The sequence below is a fragment of the Ambystoma mexicanum genome, chromosome 2p, assembly GCF_040938575.1.
Source record: "Ambystoma mexicanum isolate Mex_15411 chromosome 2p, UKY_AmexF1_1, whole genome shotgun sequence".
NCBI lineage: Eukaryota > Metazoa > Chordata > Amphibia > Caudata > Ambystomatidae > Ambystoma > Ambystoma mexicanum.
This window is the reverse complement of record NC_090923.1, coordinates 602612683-602640440: the sequence shown is the minus strand read 5'-3', so window position 1 is coordinate 602640440 and position 27758 is coordinate 602612683. Positions and strand designations below refer to the sequence as shown.

The window sequence follows — 27758 nt, the reverse complement described above, 5'->3', positions numbered from 1 at the left end:
TATGAATTTCCCTGTTAACTTTTGCAATTTTTGTCAAACTGCGTACGCTAAATGTCAAATGGGACTGTCACTGAACAATGGACACACAGCCTGGTCTGTCGCCACCAGCCCACTCGCTGCCGGCTGTGCACACAACGAGTCCGGACCCGCAATCTCTAAAGTATGGATGGCCTGGAATCTAAGGGAATGGTCGGAGCGGGTTGGGAGTGTATGAAGTTAGCTTGGTTATCGCTGCGCGTGGCCTAACTTCATATCCACTCCCGATCGGCACTGCTCCCTTATATATCGCCCAATGCGACGCCCACACAATGGGTGCAGGCACAGTACCGGTGATCGGACGAGGAGTCAAGGATAGCGCAGACCTACGCTGGTGCGAGCCAGCCGGGCGAGCTGGTACATGACGCAGCACCAGCTGGGGCAGGCCACAATTATTGCAAAGAGCTGCACAAACGAGGAGGTCACAAGGACCCACCGGCACCCGTCCCCACCCACCCAGCACACACACCCCCCCGACCAGACCTACACTTACCTATTACTAGCGTGTTTCAGAGCAGCTGGCCCAGGCAATCCATGCTTGATGGCACGTAGAGGACAGGAGGACACACCACACGTGTTGCTGTGAGAGACTGGACAAAATGGAGGAACCCAGGGACACGGCACGTCGTCGTCTTCTTCTAAATTATTAAATGCGTGGGCGGACCCACGCAGGCGCTTCCCCCATCCAATAGGATGATGCAGGCATCCGAACTCTCATCAATTCTCTCTCCTCAACATGTCTCTCACACCTAAGCAGAAAATGTCCCACAGTCTCAGGCACCCCACATACTGCACAGTCCCTCGACTCACGCTTCCCCACTCGATATAGACAGTCATTCAGCCCCACATGTGCTATTCTCAACCGATTCAGCATGACCTCCTCCCCCCTCCTCCATTCCAGACTCCCTGCATCCACCTTCATTGACACTTTCCCACGGACACCAAACATCCACCTGCTCTTCACCTTACTCCCCCACCTCTCCTGCCATTCATCCATGACCCGTCTCACCACCAGAGCCTTCACCTCATCCACACTCAAAGGCAACCTCACATCAACTGCTCCCCTCCTCATACCTTCACCCGCCGCCAGATCCACCAACTCATTACCCAAAATGCCACTGTGACTGGGGACGCACGCCAACTCCAAATCCATTCCCCCACGCACACACCGATCAATCTTCCTCCTGATGTCCAAAATCACATCCTTCCTATCACCATCCCCTGCCACAATCGCCTGCAACCCACTCAATGAATCTGAGAACACCACCACTTTCACATATCCCAACTCGCACACCCTATCAATCGCCAATGCAATCGCCACCAACTCAGCCGTACAAATAGACACATCATTCGTCAGTCGCCCCACTTTATACTCCCCAGATAATATGCCATACCCACTCTCCCAGACACAGGATCTTTCGAACCATCTGTGAACACCTTACATCCTTCCTTCCCTGCCACATACGCCTGACCCAAAACCTTGATCTCACCCCACAAACCCTGCTTCTTCGACACCACATTCGCCAACTCGAAACACACCTTTGGAGACCCCATCATCCACTTCGGCCATCTCATCAAATCTGTGTCCGTCGCAGCCAACAACTCGCCCACACCCCACTGCACCCCCTTCTCCCACATGTGAAACCCCAAAGTGCCCCCCTTCCTCCTCCACCGGTCCCTTTAGTAGTCAAACCTCCAATTATACTTCAAACATTCACGCACCGGATGAGCCACACTCTTCGCACAGCACTTCACCCACCACCTCATATTCAACGCATCCCTCCTCAACCCCAACGGCATCTCCCCCACAAGCACCTGTATCGCATTCACTGGAGAGGACCTCATCACACCCGAACACACCCTCAATGCCCTCGCCTGCACTCGATCCAACCGCAACTTCTGACTCGCTGTGAAACCCACTGCCACCTGACATCCAAAATCCATCACACTCAAAATCAGCCCCTTATACAACATTCGGAAACACTTCTGTTGCGCACCCCATTCTTTCCCAGACACCGCCCGCAACAAATTCAACCTACGTTTACACTTATCCACCACACCATCCAACTGCAAATTCCAGTTCAACTTCCTATCCAAAATTACCCCAAGTACCGAAACTCTTCTACGCTCTTCACCCTCACACCTTTCAAAACCAATTCCAACTCCTGCTGCACCCTTTTCCTCGAGAAAACCATACTCACACTTTTATCCACAGACACCGAAAAGACCCATTTCCCCCACCACTCTTCCATACGCCCAATCGCAGCTTGCAGCCGACTCCGCACCAACAACAAACTCCGCCCTCTTACCCATACCACACCATCATCTGTGAAGAAATCCACCTGACATCCGATTCCTGCCAAAGCCCGAATCAACCAATCCACCATCACATTAAACAGCATTGCACTAATCACACTCCCCTGCGGCGTCCCATTCTTCATCTTCCAAACCTCAGACAGCACCCCCTCACTCTCCTCTGAAAGGTCCTATCAGCCAAAAACGCCCTAATCCACCGAAACATCCTCCCTTTCACACCCATCTCCAACAGTCTCACCAACAACCCATTCTTCCACACCATATCATACGCCTTCTCCAAATCCAAAACGAATGCTCCCAACAACTCCCCATCACAGAACGCCTCCTCCACACAAGTCACCAACCTCGACACGGCACGTGATTGGTGCTTACTAGCTCACTGTGGCCATGCCCCCTGCATTCTCGGATTGGAGGAAATGCAGGGGTTGCAAGAGATTGACAGAGGCCACCAGCCAATCAGCAGAGGTCACTCTTTTGACTTCTGGCGGCCCCTGAATGACGTCCCTGGACATAACCAGTTAATATAACAAAACATTAGGTTAATAAAAAAAAATGAAGGAGTTGTTGGGGAGAGGAATAAATATAATAGACAAACAAATACCAAAATGAAAGGTGCTAAACTCTTTAAATTTACATGGGAAAATAATTTACAAAATCAAAATTAGGAAGCACCAATTAAAAGAGAAAAACATTAGTGGAGCAGGTTTGGATGTAGGTGCAGTAAGTTCAAAAGGGATGTGCGAGCAGGAAAACCCCATTAAAAAACAATCGGAAGGCATGTAGCAAAAGCCATGACTTAATATTAACCGGCACATATGCATTTGGGAACAGAACGCATGGTTCGTAAGAGGCAACTTAACATTACCTGGTGTAACATGACATAACACACCTAGAAAAAAGTATAGCATTTAAAATCCTGGCAGGAGAGAGCTCGGATTGAATAGGGTGGCATAGCACAATCACATAGTAAAATCATGGCATAGCATACCAGAGAAATAATAATGTAACTCACCACGACAAAAGTATCATGTTCCAAATAAAATGTGAGATTGCGTGTTGGGAGGAAGAAGGCATAAATTGACGAGAGATTAGATTATATAGCCCCGAAGAACTAGAAGTCTCCACCCTCGACTCGCCTGCTTAATTTGTGCCATGATGCAAATCGTTTTTCCCCTTTTTACCTATGGACGTTTCTTGCCTTCTCATGACATATATTTCCTCTATACAATTACAGCACATGTGAAATCTGTTATTTTTTACGCATGCTATGTACAGGGCCGGCCCTAGGATTTGCAGTGCCCTGGGCGTTAAAAGATGTGTGGGCTACCCTAATTTGCATAAATAGTGACATCTGTGATATCACAGAATGAGTCTTTTGTACGAAAAGGTACCATGGTAAGTTAAATTAGAAACATGTTGCCATGCGTAAGGTAGTAGACACATACACTGTGACATCCAGTATGTTAATTGTCAATATTAATATTTACCTATGCGGCAATAGCAGGAGGGAGGCTTTTTTTTGAAAGTAGCAGACAGCTGCATTCCTTGTACAGACTTCTAATTTTGGCAGCTAAGGCATAATATGATAAAGCCCGGATTTGAGAACAGTCTGCAATTCAGGAACTTGAGCATATCTCGTGACAGATGTAATTGGTAGAAATACTGTTTGCAAAAGGACTTTTTGAAACTTTTGTTTGAAAACACTATGTGCTGAGTGGGTTTTGATAACTGAAACTAACTGCTGTTTTTTCTGACGTTTCATGATTCTTTTATTTTTATTGTGTGTATATATGGGCAATACTGGTGCCTAGATCCCTATGGGCTCAGTGCGCTTTACAAATGTCAAAATAAATAAAATAGAAATATTGTTCAAGTTAGCAATATGCTTTTATTTCAGAAGCAACAGTTAAGGTCTACAGATAAGCTACATAAAATAGCAAGTGCTGTTCACTACAAAATGAGAAGGGATCCTCATTAATGTACCCCCTGAGCCTTGATTGGAGGAGTGAGCAGGCCAAAACTGTTTGCCGTTGTAGAACAGCAGGGGATCCTATAGCAGAAAGTTGCAAAGGTAACTGAGCATGTTAGGACACTGTTGCTGAGATGTTACATGTTTAGACCTTCCTGTAAATTACATGGCTTCTTTCCTTGTCAACATGTGCTGTAAAATGTGATGTTTTGACATAGGGATGAGTACGGCTCCCTCGCTTCACTCAGTGTGTGAACGTTTGTCCCCATAGCAAAAATCAAAAGCTGGCACCCACAAGGTTACGCACAGTAAGTGAACATATCTTAAAGTGAAAGATAAACCTTTAGTTCAATTGACCTTTCCCCTTAGAAGAAATTGCACTAGACAAAAGAGCATTGCCCTTTCAAAAAAAGTAACCAACAACAGAAAAATAACCAGAGAGGACATTTTCTCAATAAATACGCTGGCAAAGGATGAAAGGTGCTCACCTTTTAAACCTAGCAATATGTAGTGAAATATTCCCTGGAAAGAATCCCAATATGAGCATGTGCTTTGATGATCATTTTATGTGTCTGCACTGGGAACACGACAACCTTGGTGAAATCCTGGTAGCCAAATCTTGAGCAAGCTTGCCGACCACAAAAACAACCAGGGTGCTGCATCCGCCCACATTTATCCTTTACTTGTACCCTTAAAAGCAGCACATGCCCACAACCAGGGAAGGAAACTGCACCAGTCTCCAGGATTGCAACCTCTATTTCCACATCCTGAGCGCATGTTCAGGACTCACTTGCCCTCTCATCATTTCACCTCCTCAACCCCCTATACGACTTTCAAGAATACATCTTGATGAAGATGACTACAAAGATACACATACCATAATAAGATACCCACTCAACTATATAAATCTTGACAGAAATATGTCAAGCAAAAAGTGTACAATTGTGGCATTATTCCCCATCTTTACCGGCAGGCTACAAATACCAGAATCCAATTCAGCAAAAGGCAAACAAATTGCCTTTGTGATAAGGCGTATAACAACATACAATGTGTGAAAGGGTTACCTGTTTATGTTTTTAGTGTTTAACAAATGCAGGGTTTATACGTGAAGTGATGAAACCTTTGCATTCTACCAAAAATAAATTGTTTTAAAGAGCGATAAATATGAACATCTGAAAATAATGTGTGAGGTGAAGCAAGGCACTAGAATTGGTAGATCACTGTGCTGATCATGAGTGAATATTGGGGACCCTGCTGCCGGTCATGGGGTTGTTGGGAGACGCAGCCCTTCCGTCTTAAAATAGGGTTAGAGAGAGATTGGTCACACAGGCGCTGGGTCAGTGGTTGGATCAATCAGATGGTGTTATCCGTTTTTAAAGAAAGAAATTCAGTAGGGTCTTGATGGTTAGTTTTGTGGGGATTTTATTACTCCATTCAGCCGACACGTGTTTCGACCCTCTTCGGTCTTTTTCAAGGCATGTGATGGGTAAATGAATTCATTAATGTGAGTGGTGAGCTCTAGATAGATTGCTCGTGTTGGTATGCAACGTGTCAGACCTGGGGGGCCTCTGAATATAGATGAGCAGTCTCGGTGATCTTTCGATGCAAATAAAATCACCACAAAACTAACCGTCAAGACTGTACTGAATCTCTTAAAAAGGATAACACTATCCGATAGATATAACCACTGACCCAGCACCTGTGTGGCCAAGGTTGTAACCAATCTGTCTGAAAAGAATGTAGCTAATTTAAAACGGTTTTGTGTGATATATTGTAATTGACCTGGAGGAGAGCGCAGATGTAGGCAGCTAATTGTTGCTTTGTGTGTGCTTTTAGAATGAAAATCCATATCTGCATTTCTTAACACAGAAACGTTACAAACATCTCCCCCATAACAAAGGTCTCTTAAATGGGCTATCACATGTAAAAGAAAGCAATAAGTAGTCATTCAGGGGCCTGCAGTGTCTGATGGGCGGCTGGGAGTGGATGTTGGTCTCTAGAGAGCCACGGGAGGTTGGGAGGAGACACTGTGGCCTCACACAAGCTTAGTACATGGAAGCTGCACTGCCCCCCTTAAAACAATATTCTTGGTATAGTTGAGGTAGGCACTGGTGCCTGCGGGACCCCCTCTGACAGTTTCAGACAACAGGTCCCTGGGCCACCACGCAGACTGCCCATGCTTTGGACTGGCTCTGGCTATGTACATGACATAAGCGTGGTATAAGCATGTCATTTTTCCTGCTGTACACCTGTACGGTGTACCATTATTCCCTACTGCCCCCTGTGCACTTCAAGAGCTGTAACAGCCGTGTTCAACACTGACCATGCACATCCCACGAGGTGCAGGTGTAGCTGCAGCACCCCAGCCTATTCCCCAGCCACTTCACACCCAATGCAGCAGGGGTAGAGCCCACACACTCAGTGCTGTCACTAGATATCAGTATTAGCGGGTGCAAACCAGGGTGCACGAATATAACAAGGTGGGGCGGGGTGGTGGCACATTAAATAAGGGTCAACAGGCCTAACTAGTTTAAGTATATCTATATTTTACGAAACTGGTTTAAATAAACCATGACATTAAGCATGTTCAGAATAGGCTTAATGCAATAAAAGGTTTGCATCATGTTAATATACACCCTAAAAAGGTTAACTCATGTCCAACAGATGCAAACATGCCCCTGCACTCAGCAAACATCACTCCCAGCACAGTTTCAAATAATGTGTAGTTAGAGGTGGTATTTAGCTCAGGTTTAAATAAAAGCCAGTCAAAAAGAGCCAGTTTAACAGAAGTGGTCACACATACCTCAGTTAGAAATTATAGTCAAGGAGAATCCCTTTAAGAGATAAAATGTTGCATAAAGGTACTAAGTACAGGTGGGAAGGAGGCAACTGATCCCTTGGCTCTTTAGCAATGGCTGCAGGAATCTCACTTTGCCCCAGTAGAATTGTTTAGTTTTCAGTTTCTGGGTATATATCCCAATGGCGGCAGGTGAATGTATTTAATTAGAGGGGCGTAAATATTTACCCCAAAAATGCCAGTATGATGGAGCATAGTGAGGAGCCAGAACCAATCCAAAGGTGCTGGGGGACTTCTAACCACCTCCCGAGAATATCTTTTAAAAAATGGCTTAATATAGAGAATTTTACAGCACACTTCTTTTGAAAAATTGTTTCCAATGCCAATCAGTTTGCAATTGGTTTTGTAGGGTAACTCATGCATGAAAAAAATCCCATAGATGCAAGTCACCAACGGTGCAGAGGAGAATTTCACCAAGACATTTTCATGATGACTTTGCCCATAATATATGCCAGTATAGAAACATTTTCCAACTGGCTGCACCCACATAGTTCCAAGCTGGCTGCAGCAATGTAGGCCAATAATCCCACATAAGCACATACTCATGTTTGCTTTGCGCATAATGTCAGTAATGATACTATAAGAAAACATGTCTATGCTATTTTGACAAAATACGGCAGTACCCTCACGTGAGAAGATAATCTATTGGCTTGAGCATAAAAAATGCCATGCCACAGTATGAAAACATGTCCAAACTGGCTGCATCAAAATGCCAGTCCAGCCATGTAATCACACTTATCCTGCTTGCTTTCTCAAAGATGCCCAATACAAAATGGCATACCACGCTAAGTTTTGGGCATACTGGCTACAATAAAATGACAGTCTAGGCATGTAATAACACTTATCATGCTTGCTTTATTATAGATGCCCAGTAAAAAAAAGGAAATGCCACACCTGCCCTCTGGACACCCAGGGTCTAGCGCACACACAATGTGATTATGTGTGCATGCGAGGCGCTGGGGGGCCTGAGGGGATGGGATGTATTTTTTAGTAGGCATCTATAATAGATGCCCAGTAAGAAAATACAATGCCTGCCCACCCCAGCGCCTCTCACAGGAAACTGATTTTGGGTAGTGGGGAGGGGGCGTTGAGCAACAACCCTCCCCCACTGCGACAAATCAACTTCCAGGGCACCAGTGGTCCAGGAATGAATATTGGTTTCTAAACCATCAATCAGCCCCACACCTCTAGTACATTAGAAGGGATCGGAACAGAATGGAATCACAAGCAAATTATAAAACCTCCTTGTCCAATTTTGGTAACGTGGATGGAATGGCAGGCTTATCTCCGAAAGGTCGTGGATCGTTGGTTAGTTGCAACACAGTGAAAATACAATTATTATCCAGTGATAAAGGGACTGTCCAGTCAAGGTTGTACACAAATATCTACTTTATTATTACCAATACAAACAGTTCTAGCACACTATGAAATACAACCCACCCTGTAAAGGAATGCAGAGGACAGACAGTTTCCTAGAAGGAAAAGGGTTGCCCTCTAGATACTGACAGGAGGGTAGTCGGTATAGTAATTAATCGCAATAGTTAAAGGATACATGGTTTCACTACAAAAATAGCTATGGGTTGTAAAATGTCAGTATGGTCCTTCGCAGAAGGATCAGCGGTACAGAACCACAATGTGTCTTGTGCTGTAGGAGTTCTTGGTGCTCAACAGGTTTGAGTCAGTTTCAAGGTGCCTTGCAGCTTCTGCAACAGAGTTCAAGATGGGAGACAGCTGCGGGTATCAGGCGGCAGGCAGTTTGGCGAGCGAAGCTGGATGGACAACTCCAGGCTGGCCTACACAGCGGCTCTGCGTCGGAAATCATTGTCTCAGTGCTGTTCAGCGGTTCTGAAGCACTGGTCGAGGTGTCTTGGACAGATTTAGCCACTGCACCGTAACAACAGTCAGCGGTGCAGTCAGTTGCAGCTCGAGAGGCTCCATTGGCTTGAAAATGTCCTTTAATGAGAACGTCAGTAGATATTTGTCGATGCACTCCTCCTGGCTTCTTCACTGGTCTAGTGTTGTCCTTTAAGGCGGATGGCCCAACGCTGAGGTGAGTGTTCCAGGCAGCTGTCTTCTCCTTGGTTTGGTTCAGCAACTTTCTGGCACTTCCCACCTAGGAAGCTTGCTGAAGATTCTAGCAGGGCACACTGTGTACTGGCTGGGTACCGGTTCTGGAGCTGCTGGAGGGTCCTCTGGATTCAGTATCTTCCTTTGTTCCCTGGGAGATGTTTAGGGGGGATCTTGCTTCCCACTTGAAGGTCCTGGCCTTCCTTCACTGGTGGAAGACTGTACCTTCAGACAGAGCCCAGTGATGAGTTGTTACTTCTGCTTATGGTGAAGCCTTCAGGTGATCTGCCAAAAGAGGGACTCTGCCCTCTTTTAAAGCCAAATGCACCACAGGGCTTGGTGTAGGCTAAGCCTACATTAATGAACCAATCCTGGGTCCCCACTAACAGTCTCCTGTAGCTTGCTTATATTAAGAGCGAGGGTGGTAGAATTTCTGCATCCATAGGGAAAATCAACAGTTGGCACCCATGAACCCACAGTGTACCTTCCTGATAACTGCTGTCAGCGCAATAGGAGCATTTATATCCGATTAAGCAGTTTGACAAGCATATGACGGCTTTAGAAATATATATGAAAAAACGCAAAGGAAGGGGCAGAAATTCAGAGGGTATTTGTGTGGCAGTCTGACAAAAAAATTAAACACATTTTAAAGAAAACGATTGAATGCAAGTTTAAGAAGCATGTTTCAGTTTGGTACTTTGTTTTTTTTTCTTTCTACGAAAGTGTAAGTTGCACATTTGGAAACCAATAGTGTGCCAAGCATGTAGGAAGCCTGCTTTTAACAGTGTTGGCCCCATCCCAGTGATATTCATGGCGCATTGATTTCTGTGGCGTCCGTTTCGGGCCAGAAGAAAGAACACAAGCTGAGCAAATAGACCTGTCCCCTCACCATCGAATTTTGGGTCTCCTACGTCGAGTGTAAGCGAGGAGGAGGGCTACAATGGCTGGGCTTGAATAGCCCAAATCTTTTCCTTAACTCAATTTTTGGAACATCTATGCCCACAAGGTGTTGCTGCAGCTGGGGTTTAGGTTACTTCATCATCCCCTTCGTCATCAGGCTGGAGAGTTCTTCTTCACCCTCTTCATCATCAGTGAAGACTGCTGCAGCTGTGGACCTTCCATTTCTCTTCATCCTGTTCATCATCATGTCCAGCTGCTGTGTCTGTGCATGAGGCAGTCTGTGGAGGGGGATACTCTGCCATCATCATCTTCGCCCCCAGGTTGGACATTTCACTTTGCCTGGGTGTGTGTCAGGACTGTGTTGTGGTGGTGGGAGTTAAGTTGCAGCCCTCAAATTCCACGCCGGGGGTGGCTGTGCGCTCAAGCCCATGAGCGGGGCTGGTGGTCAAGACGGTGGGCTGCCAGCAGTTCAGCAGCCTCCCCAGGACGGCCGACAAGCAGCAGATCAAGAGCAGCGTCCTCGGGCTCAAGCAGGAGGTCAGGCTCCATTGCCCCAGGCTCTGCCAGTGGTGCAACCGGTTGCTCAGCCAGGTCTTCCTGCCATGGCTCAAGCACGAGCCTATGCAGCCCTGCAGCCCATCCCTGAGTTTGACGTATCGGGCCCGCCATCTAGCCTTGGGTCCAGATGGAAGAGGTGGGTTGACCGCCTCGATATGTACTTTAGGGCCACACAGGTGACGGTCCATGGGATATTTGAGTTGCTTCCACCAGGGTATGGCTTATGCGGCGGCAAAGACTGCACTCCAGGCTCACTTTCTGTCCCTTGCCACCTCGGACTATGAAAGATTTGTGATGCTGTCTGCAAAACAAAAGGAGGATGAGACTTTGGACACCTTTTATGGACGCCTACGGCGCCTGTCGCTGGCATGTGCGTGGGGCGATGCAGAGGACATGATAAGAACTATGCTCATCCAGGCGTGCTCCTCCGGTAAACTCAGAAGACAAGTCCTAAGAGAGCCGGGCCCCACACTGCCCCGCATCCTTGAGCTGGGGCGGTGCCACGAGGTGTCTGAGGCTCGGGCAGCTAGGATGGAAGCTGGGTCCCGCTCAGTCAAGACAGAAGAGGTGTGTGCCATGTGGCGAGGTGGAAGAGGCATCAGAAGACCTGGTGCTGGACCCTGTGACAGGGCTGGAAGAGCTGGCGAATCTTGCCAGAAGTGTGGGTACGATCTTCCCCACCCGACTGAGTGCCCGGCAGCTGGAAGGACATGTGGTACGTGTGGGCTGCCCGATCATTTTTCTCGGGTGTGCAAGGCAGCCATGCCGTGATGGTGCCTAGAGGCCCGGCACGGTCCGGGTTCCTGCGCCAGAATCGCCCGCCTAATGTAGCCCAGGTGGACCAGAGCGAGGAGGATGCCCCAGTGGAGGAGGCAGACGAAGAGGAGGAAGAGAACATTTTCTTCGTCTCCAGTGTGGGGTCCCTGAAGGGGAAGAGCAGGAGACAGCCGAGGTGTGTGGTGGAGGTCAATAAGTCGCCAGTCCCGGTCCTACTAGATACGGGAGCGTCAGTAAACGTGATGGCCCGTGGGCATTACGACGCCATGGACACGCCCCCCAAGCTAGTCACACCGAAAGCTTGCATCTTTGCATTCGGGGGGCTGGAACGCATTCCGCTGGATGGTGCCTTCATGGCGAAGGTGGAGCATGATGGCTCACAGATCACGGCCCGGTTCTACATGACGCCGGTAAGCACGAACACTCTGTTGAGCTGTGCAGCAGCCAAGGCCCTCGGCATTGTCAGTTTTGCTTACTCGGTGTACCTGGAGGACATTAACGACCTGCTTGACAAGTATGCCTCCCTCTTCAATGGAATTGGACAGATGGCCGGTGACCCCGTGAGGTTACATATAGATGAGTCTGTGCAGCCCATTGCCCTAAAACATCGCAGGGTGCCCTTTCACCTTCGGGAGCAGGTGGACAAGGAGCTGGACAATCTTGTGAACCTCGACATAATTGAGAAGGTGGAGGGTCTGACCCCCTGGGTGTCCCCGATTGTCGTGAGGAAACCCAAACAACCCGACTCTGTCCGCTTTTGCATTGACATGAGGCTGCCGAACAAAGCCATCAAAAGGGAGAGGCACCTTACCCCAACAATTGATGACATCATTGCGGAGGTGCAGAGTGCTTGTTTCTTTTCCAAGCTGGATCTCCGGGCGGGCTACCATCAGGTGGTCCTACACCCTGAATCAAGGTACATCACCACGTTCACCACCCACCGGGGACTCTACCGCTACAAAAGACTCAGCTTTGGAGTGTCCTTGGCAGCAGAGGTCTTTCAGAATATCATCCGAGGCGCCCTCGCAGACCTAGAGGGCGTTTTGAACATCAGTGATGATATATTGGTGTTTGCTAGGACTGAGGTGGACCTCCTGCGGAGGCTGGCAAAGACTCTCGAGAGACTGCAGTCGCTGGGCCTCACCCTTCGCAGGGAAAAATGTGAGTTCCTGCACCCCTCCATCAAATTCTTTGGTTTTGTTTTCAAAGAGGGGGGTGTGTCGCTGGATCCCAAGAAGGTCCAGGACATCAAGAAGGCACAGCCACCCGAGTCGGTGTCCGATGTGAGGAGCTTCATCGGCATGGTCACTTACTGTGGACGGTTTATTCAAAATCTTGCCTCGAGATCTGAACCCCTCAGGGCCCTGACGAAGAAAGAATCCACCTAGCACTGGGGCCCGCTTGAGCAGGCGGCGTTCGAGGACATCAAGGGTGCGCTGGCGGCTGAGGACACCATGGCATTTTTTGACCCTGCTCTACCATCGGAGGTCACCATGGACGCCAGCCCGTTTGGCCTGGGCGCTGTGCTAACTCAGATAGATCGTGACGGGGGTGTCCGCCCGGTAGCCTACGCCAGCATGGCACTGTCTGAGACGGAGCAGAGGTATTTGCAGATTGAGCGCGAGGCGCTGGCGGTACTCTGGGGCTGCAGGCACTTCAGGCTCTATGTCCTGGCATGCCCGGTGATGGTCGTGACGGACCATAAGCCTTTGCTTCCTATTCTGGCAGGGTCGTCATCCAAGCCACCGGCGAGGATTGAGCGGTGGATGCTCGCTCTCCTGGAGTACAGAGTCACCTTGGTGTATCGGCCGGGGGCGAACAACACAGCCGACTATCTCTCCCGGCACCCGGGTGCACATGGGGGAGTAGAATATGACACATGTGCTGAAGAAGCGGATGATCATGTCCGAAATGGTGGTGGAGGCGGCCACGCCCAATGCAATGCCCCTGGGGGAACTCGAAGCAGCAGCTGCAGGGGACGAGTGTTTCCAGATCCTGAGACACTCCATGCAGCAGGGCTCCTGAAAGTCGGTGTTGGAATCCCTGGTGGGACGTACTCAAGAGGCCAAGACGGGACTGGAGCAGCTGTGGAAGGTCAGGGAAGAACTATAATTCTCGGTGTCCGGCCTGCTGCTCAGAGGTGACCGGATTGTGGTCCCCCAGTCCAAGGTGAAGGACGTGATCACCCTTGCCCACCATGGACACCAGGGTGCTGCAAAGACCAAGGCCAGGCTACGGCTGAAGGTCTGGTTCCCCGAGCTAGAGCAGAAGGTGGACGACTTTGTGGCGGCCTGCGTCTGGTGTCAGGCGGCATCTCCTCTGCAGCGAGAACCGGCCATAGAGTTGATGCCTCGAGAGACACGACCCTGGGAGGTGGTCAATGCGGACTTTGGATCAACAACAATGGGCACCAACTTCCTGGTGATCGTCGATGAATACTCAAGGTACCTGGAGGTGGAGTTCGTGGAGTCTGTGGCTTTCGAACACGTGGTGGTGGCCGTGGAGAAGGTGTTTGTGGCCCATGGGTTCCCCCACATATTGTGCTCTGACAACGGGGCGCCATTCCAGAGCGAACAGTTCTCGGAATTGATGGAGAGCTGCGGGGTACAGCACCGGAAGATCCCCCCCCTGGTGGCCCAGGGCAAACAGAGAAGCTGAAAGGCTGATGAGGACACTGAACAAGACCTTCAGAATTGCCCAAGGCCAGGGACAGTCCCTCCAGAGAGCTCTCTATCAGTTTCTGCGGGTGTACCATACCACCCCGCATGCCTATACGGGGGTGGCCCCGGCCGAGGCTCTATTCAAGCATTGCCTGCGGGGTTTGCTGCCCGAGGTGAGGGGAAAAGGAGCCGGGGGTAATTGATGACCAACAGGTAGAGGTGGACCGGCGATTGAGGATTGAGCAGGAAAACATGAGAAGGGGACTCCGCCCGCAGCAGCTGGAGCCAGGCGACGAGGTCCTCATCTGCAACAGATAGCCCCATGGAAAGCTCTCTTCTATATGAGCCGGAGCCACTGGACGTCGTGGCTGTCAAGGGGTCTATGGTGACTGCATCAGATGGAAGGTCTGCCGTGACCCGGAATGTGAGCTTCTTCAAGAAGCTAGAGGACCTGAGAACCGACCCCCCACCCCTGGAACCGGACTTAATGGAGGTGCCTGACGACGGAGGATACCACTCCGGCAAACCTGAGTCCCCTGCCCGGGGAGTGCATGTGGATGGACTGCCCGTGCTGGAGGTGAGCGGGAGGTACCCCCAGAGGGATGGGCGAGGGAAACCCACTTACCTCAGCGATTACGTGCTGGGACACTTGTCGGATCGACCTGAGTCCGGGGATTGTTGAGTAAGGGGACCCGGGTGGATGCTAATAAAGGGGTGTGTGGGGAAACTGTTTTTCAAGTGTTGTGTTATTAAAGTTCTCTGACTTGCGGTGTGTTAGTAAAGTATTTTGTTGTCCTCCCGAAAAAGGAGGAGTGTGGCGCTGCCCCTTGATGGGACGCGCACGCGGTGGCGTAACGTTGCACACCGCCGCGTGCAGTATAAATAAAAGGTGGGCGTTCCCGGCTGCGGCAGTGCGACCGGGAAGCCCGAGCAGCACAGACGTGTGTGTGTGTGTGTCTGTGTGGGCTGGGGGGCTTACGTGTATCGCTGGGGGTCAAGACAAACCCTCAACAGGGGGGGGCTAGGAAACAACCAATAATGGATGAGGGGCAATTGCCCCACTTTGCCCTCCTCTAGGGACACCCATGCACACAATACAAGGGCCTGCTGCTGCACCAGCAACATGTGTTGCACTTGTGGAATTGGGTCATAGGCGGGTCAGCAGCCAGGAACTGGCAACTGTCAGCACAGGGCTCGCGATGTCAGCCCAAGAGAGGAGCTCAGGAGGAATTTGACAAGTGTGTGCTCAGCACCCCTCAAGCACCCGTGTGCAGCCACCTCCAGTCCGACCCCTGGAGGCTAATGAGCACCGCTACCACCCTGAACACATTGCGTGGCCCACAGCTTTTCCTTACAGCAGTTTGATGACTGTTAGGCGGCCATGAAAAAAGAAACGGATCAACGTGCACACTTGAAGAGCCCCTTTAAACCCTTGTTCCATTTTCGGCTTATTCAACACTTGCTGCTGACAGATTTGAATGGAGATTTCATTAGCAATCACATATTGGCTGAGGTTTGTTGCACTGCCACAGCTTTCCCTCTTTAGGGGAAAGTCGGTCGCGCGAAAACCACCTCTATTGAGCATTGAGGAGGGAGGAGCAGGGACTCAAGATTGGATTTACCCCTCTGTCCCTCACATGAGTGGACGGAAGGGCCGGCTGCATAAAAGGTGACTGTGGCCGAGCTGGGACAATACCTTTCCAGGCTGCCTGTTCCAATTACCCGGCCGGGGAGAAGAAGCCCTGAGCTGTAAAGGCAAAGCCAGGACAGGTGACAACCCTACCTCCAGGGTGAAAACCTCTCCTCTGGTGCAGGTGTGACCAGATCCCTGAAATAGCGCGAGGGCAGCAGCCTTTGAGGCAGGTGTGGTCAGACCCCATCCAGCACATGTGTGATCAGACGCCATTAGGGCTGGCAGTGCTTCCAGTGTCATCCAGACACCTGCTGTGGCGGCCGTCCCAAAATTAACATCATCGCCATCTTCGTGTGCTGTGAAAGGGACAGCGAATAGGACTAGGGATATTTTGAGGCCTATTGGGAATTCTATGGCTACCACTCTAGGGGAGGACATCCACAGGAGGACGTCGAGTTTGCCGGAGATTCACTACGTCAATCTGAGGGGATGTATTATGGATCATAAAAACTTTATACTAACTAACGTAGGAAAACCTTAGCGATGGGATTCCAGAGAGGCCCTGAGCAACAATGTCCTGTTCTGGCTGCAAGAAAGAGTGGGGCCAGGCTGTATTAGAGTGCAGGACCTTAGATATTTGCAAAGGACTCAAATTAAGGGTTGGTCAATAGAGAATAACCATGACTGTATTTTCATAGGCTGTGGTCAGAATAACCTGCCCTTGTTTTTGGCCCGTTGTAAATCCTCGAGGACTAGTTATTCTGTTTCCAATGTGAGAATTGTTTCAGACGAGGGGTGTGAAACTTGGATACTACAGACTTTGCAGTACGATTACATCTGATTTCATTTTGTTTTGATTTTTTCTTTCTTCTGTATTTTCCACATGAGGATTGTGTCATATAATGATTGTTGTTTTTCTGGTACTGGCGTATCTTTGTATTTATTGTGTCTCTGCTTGTTTTTTATGTGGTTGGCGCCATTATGCCGTCGGGCCTGTGTCTTGGCGCGTTATAAATACATTCGATTCATATCTCCTCCAGCTCCACAAGGCCCTCTACAGGACAGTGAATGGAAATGGAGAGCAAATAAGGGCAGGATAGTGAGGGGGAAAAGTAGAGAAGGAACAGGTCACATGAACACTGATGGGACAGGAGAGTGGATGATGGAGGGTAGAAGCATGAGGAGTGATTGAGAGTGAGGGAAGGCAGGCAGGAGATAAGGTGATCAAACAGAGCCATGTGTGGGTAAAATGGTGAATGGGTACAGAGAAGGGGCAGGAGAATGGGGCAATAGTTACTGAGGGAAATGCTGGGTAAAAAGGATTAAAGGGAGGGGAAATAGAGAGCAGAGGGTTCAGGAGTGTAAGGAGATTGAGGACTAATGGAGGGATAATAAACGAGTCAGGGATAACAAGAGTGAGGGAGGGTAGGAGAAAGGGTGAGGAGGGAGGCAAGTGAGTGAGGAATGGGGAGTGGAAGGGCAGCAATAAAGGACAATGGTGTGATGTGGGTAAACGAGGGAGGGAACAATTGCGTGAAGGGAGGCAGCTGAGTATGCAAATAGCAACAAAATGAGGAAGAGAGCGGGGTCTTTATAAGAAAGAACCTTTGTCAGAAACGGGGAGGAAAAGGCACAGCGCCTTTCCCACTGCTTCCCAGCACCCTCACGTCCAGCTTTGTGGCAACTTAATTTCAATAAATCGATTAGAGGTTGATGACACAGGAACAGGGACACCTGGGTAAGGACTGTTGCCCTTAAAAGGTACGATTGTTGGGTGATAATAAATGAGAAAGGAGTATAACACTGCATGCTGTGTAAAATAATTGCTCAAGCAGATTGCCTTATATTGAATTCTCTTTCACTGTGAATACCTTTTTGAAAACCAAATAATATTGTTTTTCGGTCCGCATTCCTTTGCAGGCTGCTCCTGCAATTGTGCACTCAGGGTGGTGAAAATAAAGCTATACACGTCTTTTTGCTTTACCTTTTTCTATAACAATTTATAGAATGTCAGGTTGATTTCTTAAGTGATTTATGTACTTTTCAATGCATTGATAGAATAACGGTCCAAATACTAGTTTCACCACTTTAGCGAAATGTGTGATCCTGGGCAAATTATTTAATCACACTGTGCCTGGTCTGCTGAAATTTAGTGTTGCTAGAAGTGATTTAGTTTGAAATTTGTGCTATGAAGAAAACCCCTTATGGTTTACTAAACTATTGAGTTGTTGCATATTAATAATGGTCAATATTTATATATTGCACAGCACATTATTCTCTTGGCTTACACATAAACACATATTTTAATGTCTTTACCAATGGTACCCTAGAGTATTGAGGACTGATGTCACTGCTTGTGATGTTATTTTCTGTGATGTTGCTTCTGATTATGTCAATCCATATCTTGCAAATTAGGGTTCTATATATCTTTTGCTGGACAGGTCCAGAAGACAAATTAAAACATATCAGTGCCTTCTATACCTAACAGCCCCACAGTGTTGTGATTCTGTTGTTCTGTGTATGTGTTCAAGAGCCTCAGGGAGGGCGGGGGTCCAAGCAGCTGCTCCTGATTTGGCAGTTTTACTACACAGCAATTTCTTTCCATCGTGGCATTACATTTACTCTTTGCCTTATGTGCATGTTACAGACTGCCCTTTGCTGGATGCTATCACCTTAAATGAAGACTTTAAATGCGTGCATTGCAGCAGGTTATAGATTGCCTTTGATAGCACACAGCATCCGGCAGTCTTATCACCTCGTTGCCTTTTCCTCTGGTTTTATCTGCGTTAGCACCTTGCTTCAGAGCAATTACTAACTTTTCAGTGGCAGTTTAGTTTTTCATCTCCCCTCTGGCTGCCTGCGCCTAAAGAGCAGTCATTTCTATTCATTCTTATTAACACAAACACAAGGGTGCCACAGACTGAGTCCACCCTGTCTAACTGTAGGCAATGTTTAGTCAGCCATGTGAGCGAGCGCCAAAACGCTCTTTGTTATTCCAATGTGCCTGCTGTTGGGGTGGTCAGGAAAGGTCCCACTGAGGAGGGGTTCACGTTGCACGTGCCATATTTGTTAAGTTGGCGCGATGTTGCAATGTTATATGTATCCAGCATAGTTTATGAATGGGATGTGTTACTTTAAGTGTTACTTTGTGTTTAAGTTGATACATTTTAGATTTGCACGTGTGCAGCAAGATACATTTTAAAATCGCCAATGAAATAGAAACACAATATAGATATGGTGTGCTATGAAGTGGCTAGAAGCTGGGTGATGAATTTGATAACGCGCATGCGTGGTAAGGGAACTTGTCATGAAAAACCCATGTGAAGAAGACGTATAGTTATTAAACATACATGCACTGATATACAAAGGGAATTTACACATCTAAACAAAGTGTGCTCTTTTTATAAAGTGATTAGACTCTGTAGTCAGGGGTTTATGAAGTGAATTTTAAGTGACTGGGGAAAAACTGGTTTTGCAGGGTTGGAGGCCGAAGGAGAGGTAATGATTAACAGTGACATTAAGCAGATGGTGAAGCCAACAAGCCAGCCCAGGCTTCTCATAGCCTGGCAGAATCATGGAAGGAAGATGTAATCTTTTTAAGTGCATGAAAGTTTGTTATTTACTGTTCATGGGGGTACAGCCATTTGTGCGTTACCCCAGAATAAATGCATTAATGAAGCTCTGCTTGCAACATATTCATATTTTTTCTTTTTCCACCTACAGTTGGAGAGTTCCTGGTGGTAATAAGCAGTAGCACACTGACTGCTGGGAACTGAAACCTTCCTCAGACGAGGTAAAGCTCTAGAAGAAGTGGTACAAACCTACAACTCTACATACACATTCAAACACGTGTAGCACCAGCGGGATGGGAGCTGGTGAACTTTCAGCCAGAGCCAGGTGGTGCCTGAACGCCAACCCAAAATAACGCAAAGTGGGCCTGCTCAACTCCCACGTGTTTTTTGGGGATGGGGAGTCCCCTTCTTTTCCTTCCCTCCCCCGTACAATATTTAGAAAATATTTCATTTTTCAGCAGAGATTTAAAAATACACTGGCAAACCCCTAAGACTTCATGCATGCAAACATTATAAATTCCATTTCGGACACGTTAGTCCAGTCCTGGGTTTAACTATGTATTCTGGTGAAATCCAGGACTGCAAGTCCTGAATGGCAATTTAAAACCTGGATTCTGGGGAAATCTTGGACTACGAGTCCTAGAATGTAAAGTTAAACCAGGACAGGGCTAGAATCCCATGAATGGAATGGTTAATGCTGGCATGTATTGAACGTTTAGACATTTTGAAAGTGAAGCACCTGAGATAACCACACAAGAGGGTTTCTCAACAGCAGCAGATTGTGTATGTGCCCATCAGAAAAGGTTATATCAGAGAGAAACACTGGATGTGCGGTGGACAAATATATGTGCTCCATCATTGAATCAGTGCCACACACAGTCTCCACTAGGAAAACGGCAACTATTAATTAAGCAATATAACCCGAGTGTCGGGGGCATTACCGATTCAGGTAATGCCCCGGGGCCCACAGTTGTAATTAATGTCTTTATTTTTACATGTATAAAGAGCACTGAGTTTATGGGCATCAAGGCACTATTCCATTACATGTTACAGAGCCCTAGTCCTTGTGTTGGCAAATACTATTGGAGAGGAGGCACTCTTGATCTCTGGACGGAGGGGGGATGTCTGGATGAGAGAAGGGGTACTGTTGGCCAAAGCTGCGGGCAGGGTCGGACTGGGACAGGAAATAGGCCCGGTCACCCAAATAAAAAGTGGTCCACCCCTCTCCTCAAAAAAGTGGCCCACCCCTTTGCAACCCTTGACCTCTGATGACATCACCGGAAGTGATGTCATTTGACCCCACCCCAAAGTGACATCCCAGGAAGCGATGAAACACGACCGTTCACCCCTTGACAAAACAGGAAGTGGCATCAAATAGCATTGTTCCTAGGTACACTAAATTACTGTGAATCCAAGCAAATGATAACATGTCATTGTATAGCACTTAAGCTTAAGCTCTTTTTTATAGAACAAATATGCATACAATATCACCCAACCTGTGTTGGTACTCATTCGTCGACCTAAGAAGGATGAAAGGCTTTTTGAAAAACATTTTTTTTTTTCAATTTTCTTTACTTCCAAACTGGCCCAGGCATGGCCAGAAACCGGCCCCAACACCCCAGGAACAATTTCGGCCCGGCCACGGGCCGACAGGCCGTGGGGCCAATCCGACCCTGGCTGCGAACGTGCCTGTTTGGAGAAAAGCAGTATTTGCAGATGGGTGGGGTCTGAATTTGGTCAGGAACGGTGTAACATGCTACATGGCAACTGCAAAGTACACATTCCTTGACGTTGGGGTGCGTGACTGACCCTTCCACCCCAGACAGGAATTGCCATAAAATAAAAAGCTGGCAGTATGCCTGTTAAATGCTGGGTTGCTGCGAACACATGCCAGATTACGCCCAAAGTAAATCAGCGATCCTCAAATAATCCCTGGTGCTGTCAATAAAATCAGTTGCTTCTCAAATATTTCACAGTGCTGCTCATAATACCCTCTTCAATGTGTCAATTTCTCTGCGGTGCTGTCCAAATATGCCATGCTGCCCAGGCAATGCCACTCTGAGTTTTCCCATTTGAAAATTGCCATGGTCATTTCACATTGCCTCCAGTGAACCATAATGCCAGCTTCAACAGCGCAATGCCCATCTCACTTTGCTCAAATGAAACCTGTGCATTTCATTTACCCAGGAAATTATTATGCAACTTAGTTTCCTGTTATCTCCAGAAAATTGTCATAAAAGTTCGAGCAGTGCCATTTCTGTTTGGGCAGAGTCAAACACATCGTCATGCCTGTTTCTACATTGCTGAAAGCATATTAACATACGTTTTACTTTGACTCCATTGTCACCACTTTCGCCACTATAAAGCACCCTCTCTTGTTAGTTTAGACATAATCCACAGGGGGAAAAAACACGGTGAAAATTTCACATTGCCTTTAGAAAAATCAGCATGCCGGTTTCCCAACAGTTAGGCAATTATTATTCATGTGTCCACATTGGTAATGCCCCAAAAAAACAAATGAGAAAACGAGGCTGAAAAGATTGAGTTTTTTACTTGAAATTTTGCAGGATTTTTGAACATTTTTTATTAAAAAATAGATGGGGTGAAGGTAAGGGTATACATTACGGTAAAGGGAAGGTGGGAGAACGGATGCAAAAAAGTGGAAAAACCCAAAAACATTTTTGTAATTAGACTAAAAAAAGTGGTCTTTTCGACCTCGTTATATATATATTTTTTTTCACGTAGATCCCCCACATTGTCTACAAAGAAATAGGCGTGGCAGTTGTCAACTTTGTTACATGTGGCATTTAGGATGACAGTATATTTAAGGAACACAGGGCACCCACAGCAAATGGATGCAGAAATAGCTTACTGTTCCCAACATGACACAACATGCGGAACACAGTAACGTATGTGTGAGTGGAGTTTTCACTTAAAGTGAATGGAGGATCCATTTACTGTATTGCCATGTGTTCATTAAATAGACTGGGCCTCCTTATGAGGTCAGCAGTAACCCGCCGGTGCTACCGGCGGGTCGCCTCTGACCTCGAAACACCAAATCCGCCTCCTGACTTCCCAGAGGCACCGGGACATTGCAAGCCCCGGCAGAGTGGGAAGTCAGGCAGGGGATTCGTTAAGTCCCCATTCCTGTGGAGTCCCACAGAACTCCACGGGAATAGGGACTTGGAAGCACTGCCACCGGTGCTAACAATGCTGCTGCTTCCATGACAACTCTGCCTACTGTGGCCATTGCACCCGACAGGGTCAGACCTGCCAGGCGCTGCGGCCCTGGCAGGTAGACTTGTAGTGTGCCGGTCCGGAACCAAGGGTGCCGGTGGGCTTACCAGCACCCTTGTTTCCGGACCGCCACACTCGTAATGAAGCCCACTGATGTACTAAACACCACATTTATTAGTGTTCCGGACGGCAATGTATCTAAGGCCATGGGTGGCGCTCATATCTCCCCAAAAGGGAACGCCAAAAGGGTCAGTTCACCCAACGCACCACGCTGAAACGGCCGGCGCCCAAATGCTCGCCGACAAATGTTCTGCTCTGCATTTTCAAACATTTGTAGTTCGATGATGTGCTTGGTAATGCTCTGAAGGGGAATTACAATTTAGAGAATACATTTTTTTCCCTTTTTGCAACACTGTTATATTGCGGTCTTGCCTTTGGAATGATTGAATAACATGAATAGATAAGAATCATAGATTTCCTACTGAATGAGGGACAATGGAAAACTGTTTGAATGCAAACCCGTCATCTGTACCTAAAATGTCGATTCAGATTGTTTCATTATAAATTCATACACCACCCATACTACTCCCCTCTCAAACTGAGTAGGTTCTTCCCAGAGAGAACCCCCACATGCAAACGGTGTGGCACAGAACCAGCAGACTTTTATAATGTAGCTTGTAAATGCCCACTCATTAGGACTTTCTGGGAGAAGATCTAAGAGGCAATGACCGCAGTGCTACCTCCGACACGAGTCTATTCACCGGAACTCTGGCTCCTGGCCCTGACACGAGTCTATTCACCGGAACTCTGGCTCCTGGCCCTGATCGTAGATGGGTCCCGCACCGAAAAGAAACTGCTGGGAATGGCCACAGTGAAAGCCAGATACCTGTTGGCAAGATCATGGGGGGGAGCAACCCTTCCACGTTTACGAAATGGCTGGAAACTATGAGTACATGTGAACAAAGGGAAACTAGATATGCTTCAACACTCCAGCCCACCAGTCGCCCATTTGATTATTGGCCCCCCTTTTGACAATATCACTCAGACTCTGCTCAGGTCGTACAGTCCTCTGAGGTAACCTTATAACGTTCACTGTGTGCCGGGCAAATGGATACCTTGGCATTACTAGCATGTTGAGATGAGACACTAATATGAGACCAAGAGTCCACTCAATGTAATAGTAACGGAAATCTACTGATAAATGTACATCCTGAAGTGAGAATGATGTGAGCCAGGGGGTCGGGCAAGGGAGGGGGGTACGCTACGAGGGGGACAAGTACGGGAACTGTTGGTTACCTGTTGTTTAAAAATCAATAAAGAAAGTTTAAAAAGAAAAAGAATCATAGATTTCCTTTGAAATGGGAAGGATGTGACCCTACATTGACCTATTGTGATTAGATTTTTATATTAGAATATTTTTTATTTGAGTCCTTTTTTAATGCTGATTGTCCATAAGTAAGTGACACATGGATATGTGCAGCCATATTAAAAGGCCATCTGGTTATGTTCAAAGATGTCAATCACAAGAAGTCGAGTTCTGCAACTTTTCTATCAGACAATCCAAAGAAGCCCTTACTACTAGTTTTAAGAAAAATAAAATAAATTACAATGGAGTAGAAACAAGCCTTGCCCTCGCTGTATTACTCGATAAAACACATGTTCATTACATTCTCTGCAGTGACTCCTTTCCTTTTTTAACTATGCAGGACCTTAATTAGTTAAGGAATTGGGGAGCTTGGAGGCACCCACATTGTAAGATCACCACAGTAAGCACCGTAGGCGGATCGAAACAGAATGGCGTTCAATGATCTTCTCAACCAGGAGTCTGCAACCTTTGGCTCGTCAGATGTTTTGGACTACATCTTCCATCTGCTCCAGCCAGCATAGTGAATGGCGAAGGATCATGGGAGTTGTAGTACAAAACCTCTGGAAAGCCAAAGGCTGCATGCAGACTACTGAAATTTGGCCCTTAGCCGACCTGGTTCTATATACAGAGGGATTGTGGGAGAGCGTTCCACATGGAAGAAGTCCTATTCAACCTTTGACCTTTCTTTAGCAGGATCACAGGAAGCTGGAGAGAAGACCTGTTAACTGTTTCTCTTTGCAGGCACCATGTCAGAGGAGGCAGCCTTGTGTGAGGAGGCTGCGACAGGCTTTAATGACGACGAGATAGCCAATGTCAATCTTCACTCGGTGGAGTCCATTAGCGACCTCCACTGGACATCGACCAGCTTGGAGTTGCCCAAGGGAGCTGAAGGTAAGCCTTGGAAGCATTGATTTCAATGTCATAGTTTCATTGCAGGCCTCAGATCCTATAATACTGTTCTCATAGTGCTTTATATATGTCATTTAAGAAGTAAAATAATGATATTCGCCATTTAGATACTGCACAACATAAATGGAATTGTCTTTTTGAGCTTAAATAATAGGATGTATTATTATCCAAACCAAGAGTGCCCATTTCGTTGATCTAAAGATGGCGGACGCCTTCCAGGGGTAGCCAACTCGTCTGCCCCCAGATGTTTTGGACCTACACATTCCATCAGGCCCTGCCAGCATGATAGTGGTGAGTGATCATTGGAGTTGTAGACCATAGCATCTGGGGGAGACAGGATCTCTAACCCTGGTACTCGGTCCCTCCAGGATCGAACATTTCTGACCTGCAGGTTACATGCAGGCTTCATTGCATTTTGCTAATCCCATTGAAAACATCGCAGCAAATGGGGGGGAAATAAGACATATGCTGGGACCATGACAGAGGCCTGCACTGTGCGGTAGTCCAACATACGCCCTCGTTCACAAGTCTCCTGATGATGCACCTTTGCTACTTGAAGAGAAAGAGTCACTGACATGTTGTGGCTCAAGGGGCCCACACACAGCGGGCAACATAGAGAGCCGGACGGTTTGGCAACTGACTGGAGACGACAATGCAAATAAACATTTCCTCAATTCGCAGAGTTAGCTCTACTAAATGAGAAATTCTGAAGCAAATTCTCCCTGGGCTCGAAGATTTTAAGAAGAAATGCTAAACATGAACGAGAAACACATTCCAAACGTAACTAATACCAGAGAGAAGCGCTGAAAGGTATATGTGATAACTCTATCATGGAAATATCAGACAAAGGGTGGTAATATTCAATTTGAGAAGAAGATATAATGTTAGCAAGCTGCTAATGTTGCTGACTGATCAAGCAAGTTATAAAGAAACCACACACATTTGAGTGTAAACATCAACTTCATTAAATCAATGAATCAATGAAAATGAATTGCACTCCCTCAACAATGTTGTCTGTGATTCCTAGCCATTAATGCTGCACTCTGGCCTTAATAGAGTCTTCAGGGCTCATAATGCCCAGAATGGCTTGTGGTTCAGGTCTATAAAAATGTATTATAACCCTTTGCATTTTCCTAAATCATTCTCTTTGGACAATCTGCAGGCTATATATTGGCACAAATTGTTCATTAGCACCCCAGAAGCAATCAGGTTCCATGAAACACGGGCTGAAACCATTAATCTCAGTCTGTGTTCCATGAAACCCGCAGGCTGCCTCCCCCGAAGCAGGCTGCCATCTTCCCCCACCACCCCCCCCCTTTTTCTTCACTTTTCCCAACTCCCCTCCCCAGTCCCTTTTACCTGATTGGTGCGGTAGTGGCACCCACCGCAGCAGCTTCCCTACTCGCTTTTCCATCTGCCATGGTAATATAAGAGGGGCGCTCTGTGTGTAGCCCCGCCTTCTACAACCATGGTGGCCATTTTGGATAAGTATTTTCATTCATTGAACAGGACATGCGCGATGTCCCGTTCAATGAATGAAAATACTTTTCTTTCAGCACCCCAGGTTACCGCTTTGGTAGCCGGGGATGCTAATGTCTACAATAGAGTTAGAGATTCACCTTCGGCATGTACCACGTGCTATAGGCCCATAAACCTCGTTAAACACACTTACTGCGATCAGGACTTTAACTTGGTCTTCATGGCTCATTATGCCCAATACTTGAATCGGACTGGTCTATAAAGCTCTAATATTACAGTGCTTACAAACACAAGTAATCCACTTTGAATAACCGAATAAAAACAATGAAGTTTGCTTATTTTGATAAACAAATCACTAATTTGACATTTACACGATTCTACATTTTTTAGAAACAAGATCAACAAGCATATGCTTACAAAGTTGTGTGGTATTAGATGTGATTAAATCCTTGCCTGGTCAAGATCATTATCTTAACATGCAGGTCACAGTTCATGGAACGTGATTTGCACACGCCTATGCCGCCCTGTACCTGGGATGGCGAGAGGGCTTTCTTGCATGAGGCAACTGGAATTGGCGAAATCACAAGCATGCGTTGGCAGGGTTAAGGTAGTTTGACCGCTAATTCAATATTGCACGCTTATAGCAGTCCACTAAAAACATGGACTGGAAGAGACTGAAAGGGGAACTAAAGTGAGAAATAATGTTTGTAAACAGAGATTATCTCAAAAAGACAATAGCATCTAGAATATGAGATATAAAATGCTATGCTACTTTTGTTGGTTGCTTCTATAGTGCTGATGCTGCTGTAAGACTGCTTCAGGGAGCTCATGTGGAAGAGGAGAGAGGGAGGGACATGAAATAAGGAAGATGGGGCATGGCTGTGGGTGTCCAAGATAGACCTAAATGATTGAGGCTCCTGGAAGAGTGTTCACTCCGCCACCGTCCTTAATGGACTCAGGGTACAAATCAGAGGCAATATCAAGGCAGGGTACACGTACTGTGCCCAGTGATATGGGTAGCACCTTACTAGACGACTGTAAATGGTCGGGATTGATATGGTCTCAGCTGTTCCCACTCTATAAATGATTGATGTGAAGAGGCAACTGACAGGATGGTGAAAGAGCTGTTATATGACAAGGAACCGGGAGGGGGAAACAGCAGAGGTTTACCTGCTCTTGATTAGGGCGGAGCTGTCAGTGAATGGAGAACACACCAGAGCTTGGGTCTTGCAATCCTGGGGCCTCCCTTTCTAATATCAGGGGGAGTCAATGATGCTCTGATGGCACTGGGACCTGTATTACTCAGCAGTTCCCCCAAAGTACACCTGTTGAGGATTGCAATCTGAGGGCATTTTGTAGAGCTCGGCTTCAGTGGCTATTTAACTGGCAGAATTGTGTTAAGGTGGTCAGAAAGGGTCCCAA

At 47.3% G+C, this 27758-nt stretch overlaps 1 protein-coding gene across 1 annotated transcript in view; it reads left to right on the top strand.

Annotated features, from left to right (window-relative positions):
- The window catches only part of LSMEM2 (leucine rich single-pass membrane protein 2), a 106088-nt gene that overhangs the window by 31207 nt on the left and 47123 nt on the right, over window positions 1–27758 (top strand). Inside the window, exons 2-3 of the mRNA XM_069644125.1 lie at window positions 19497–19566; window positions 24690–24839. Of these exons, the coding sequence (XP_069500226.1) occupies window positions 24695–24839 (145 nt within the window). The 5' untranslated portion in view covers window positions 19497–19566; window positions 24690–24694. The remainder of the gene's footprint in view (window positions 1–19496; window positions 19567–24689; window positions 24840–27758) is intronic.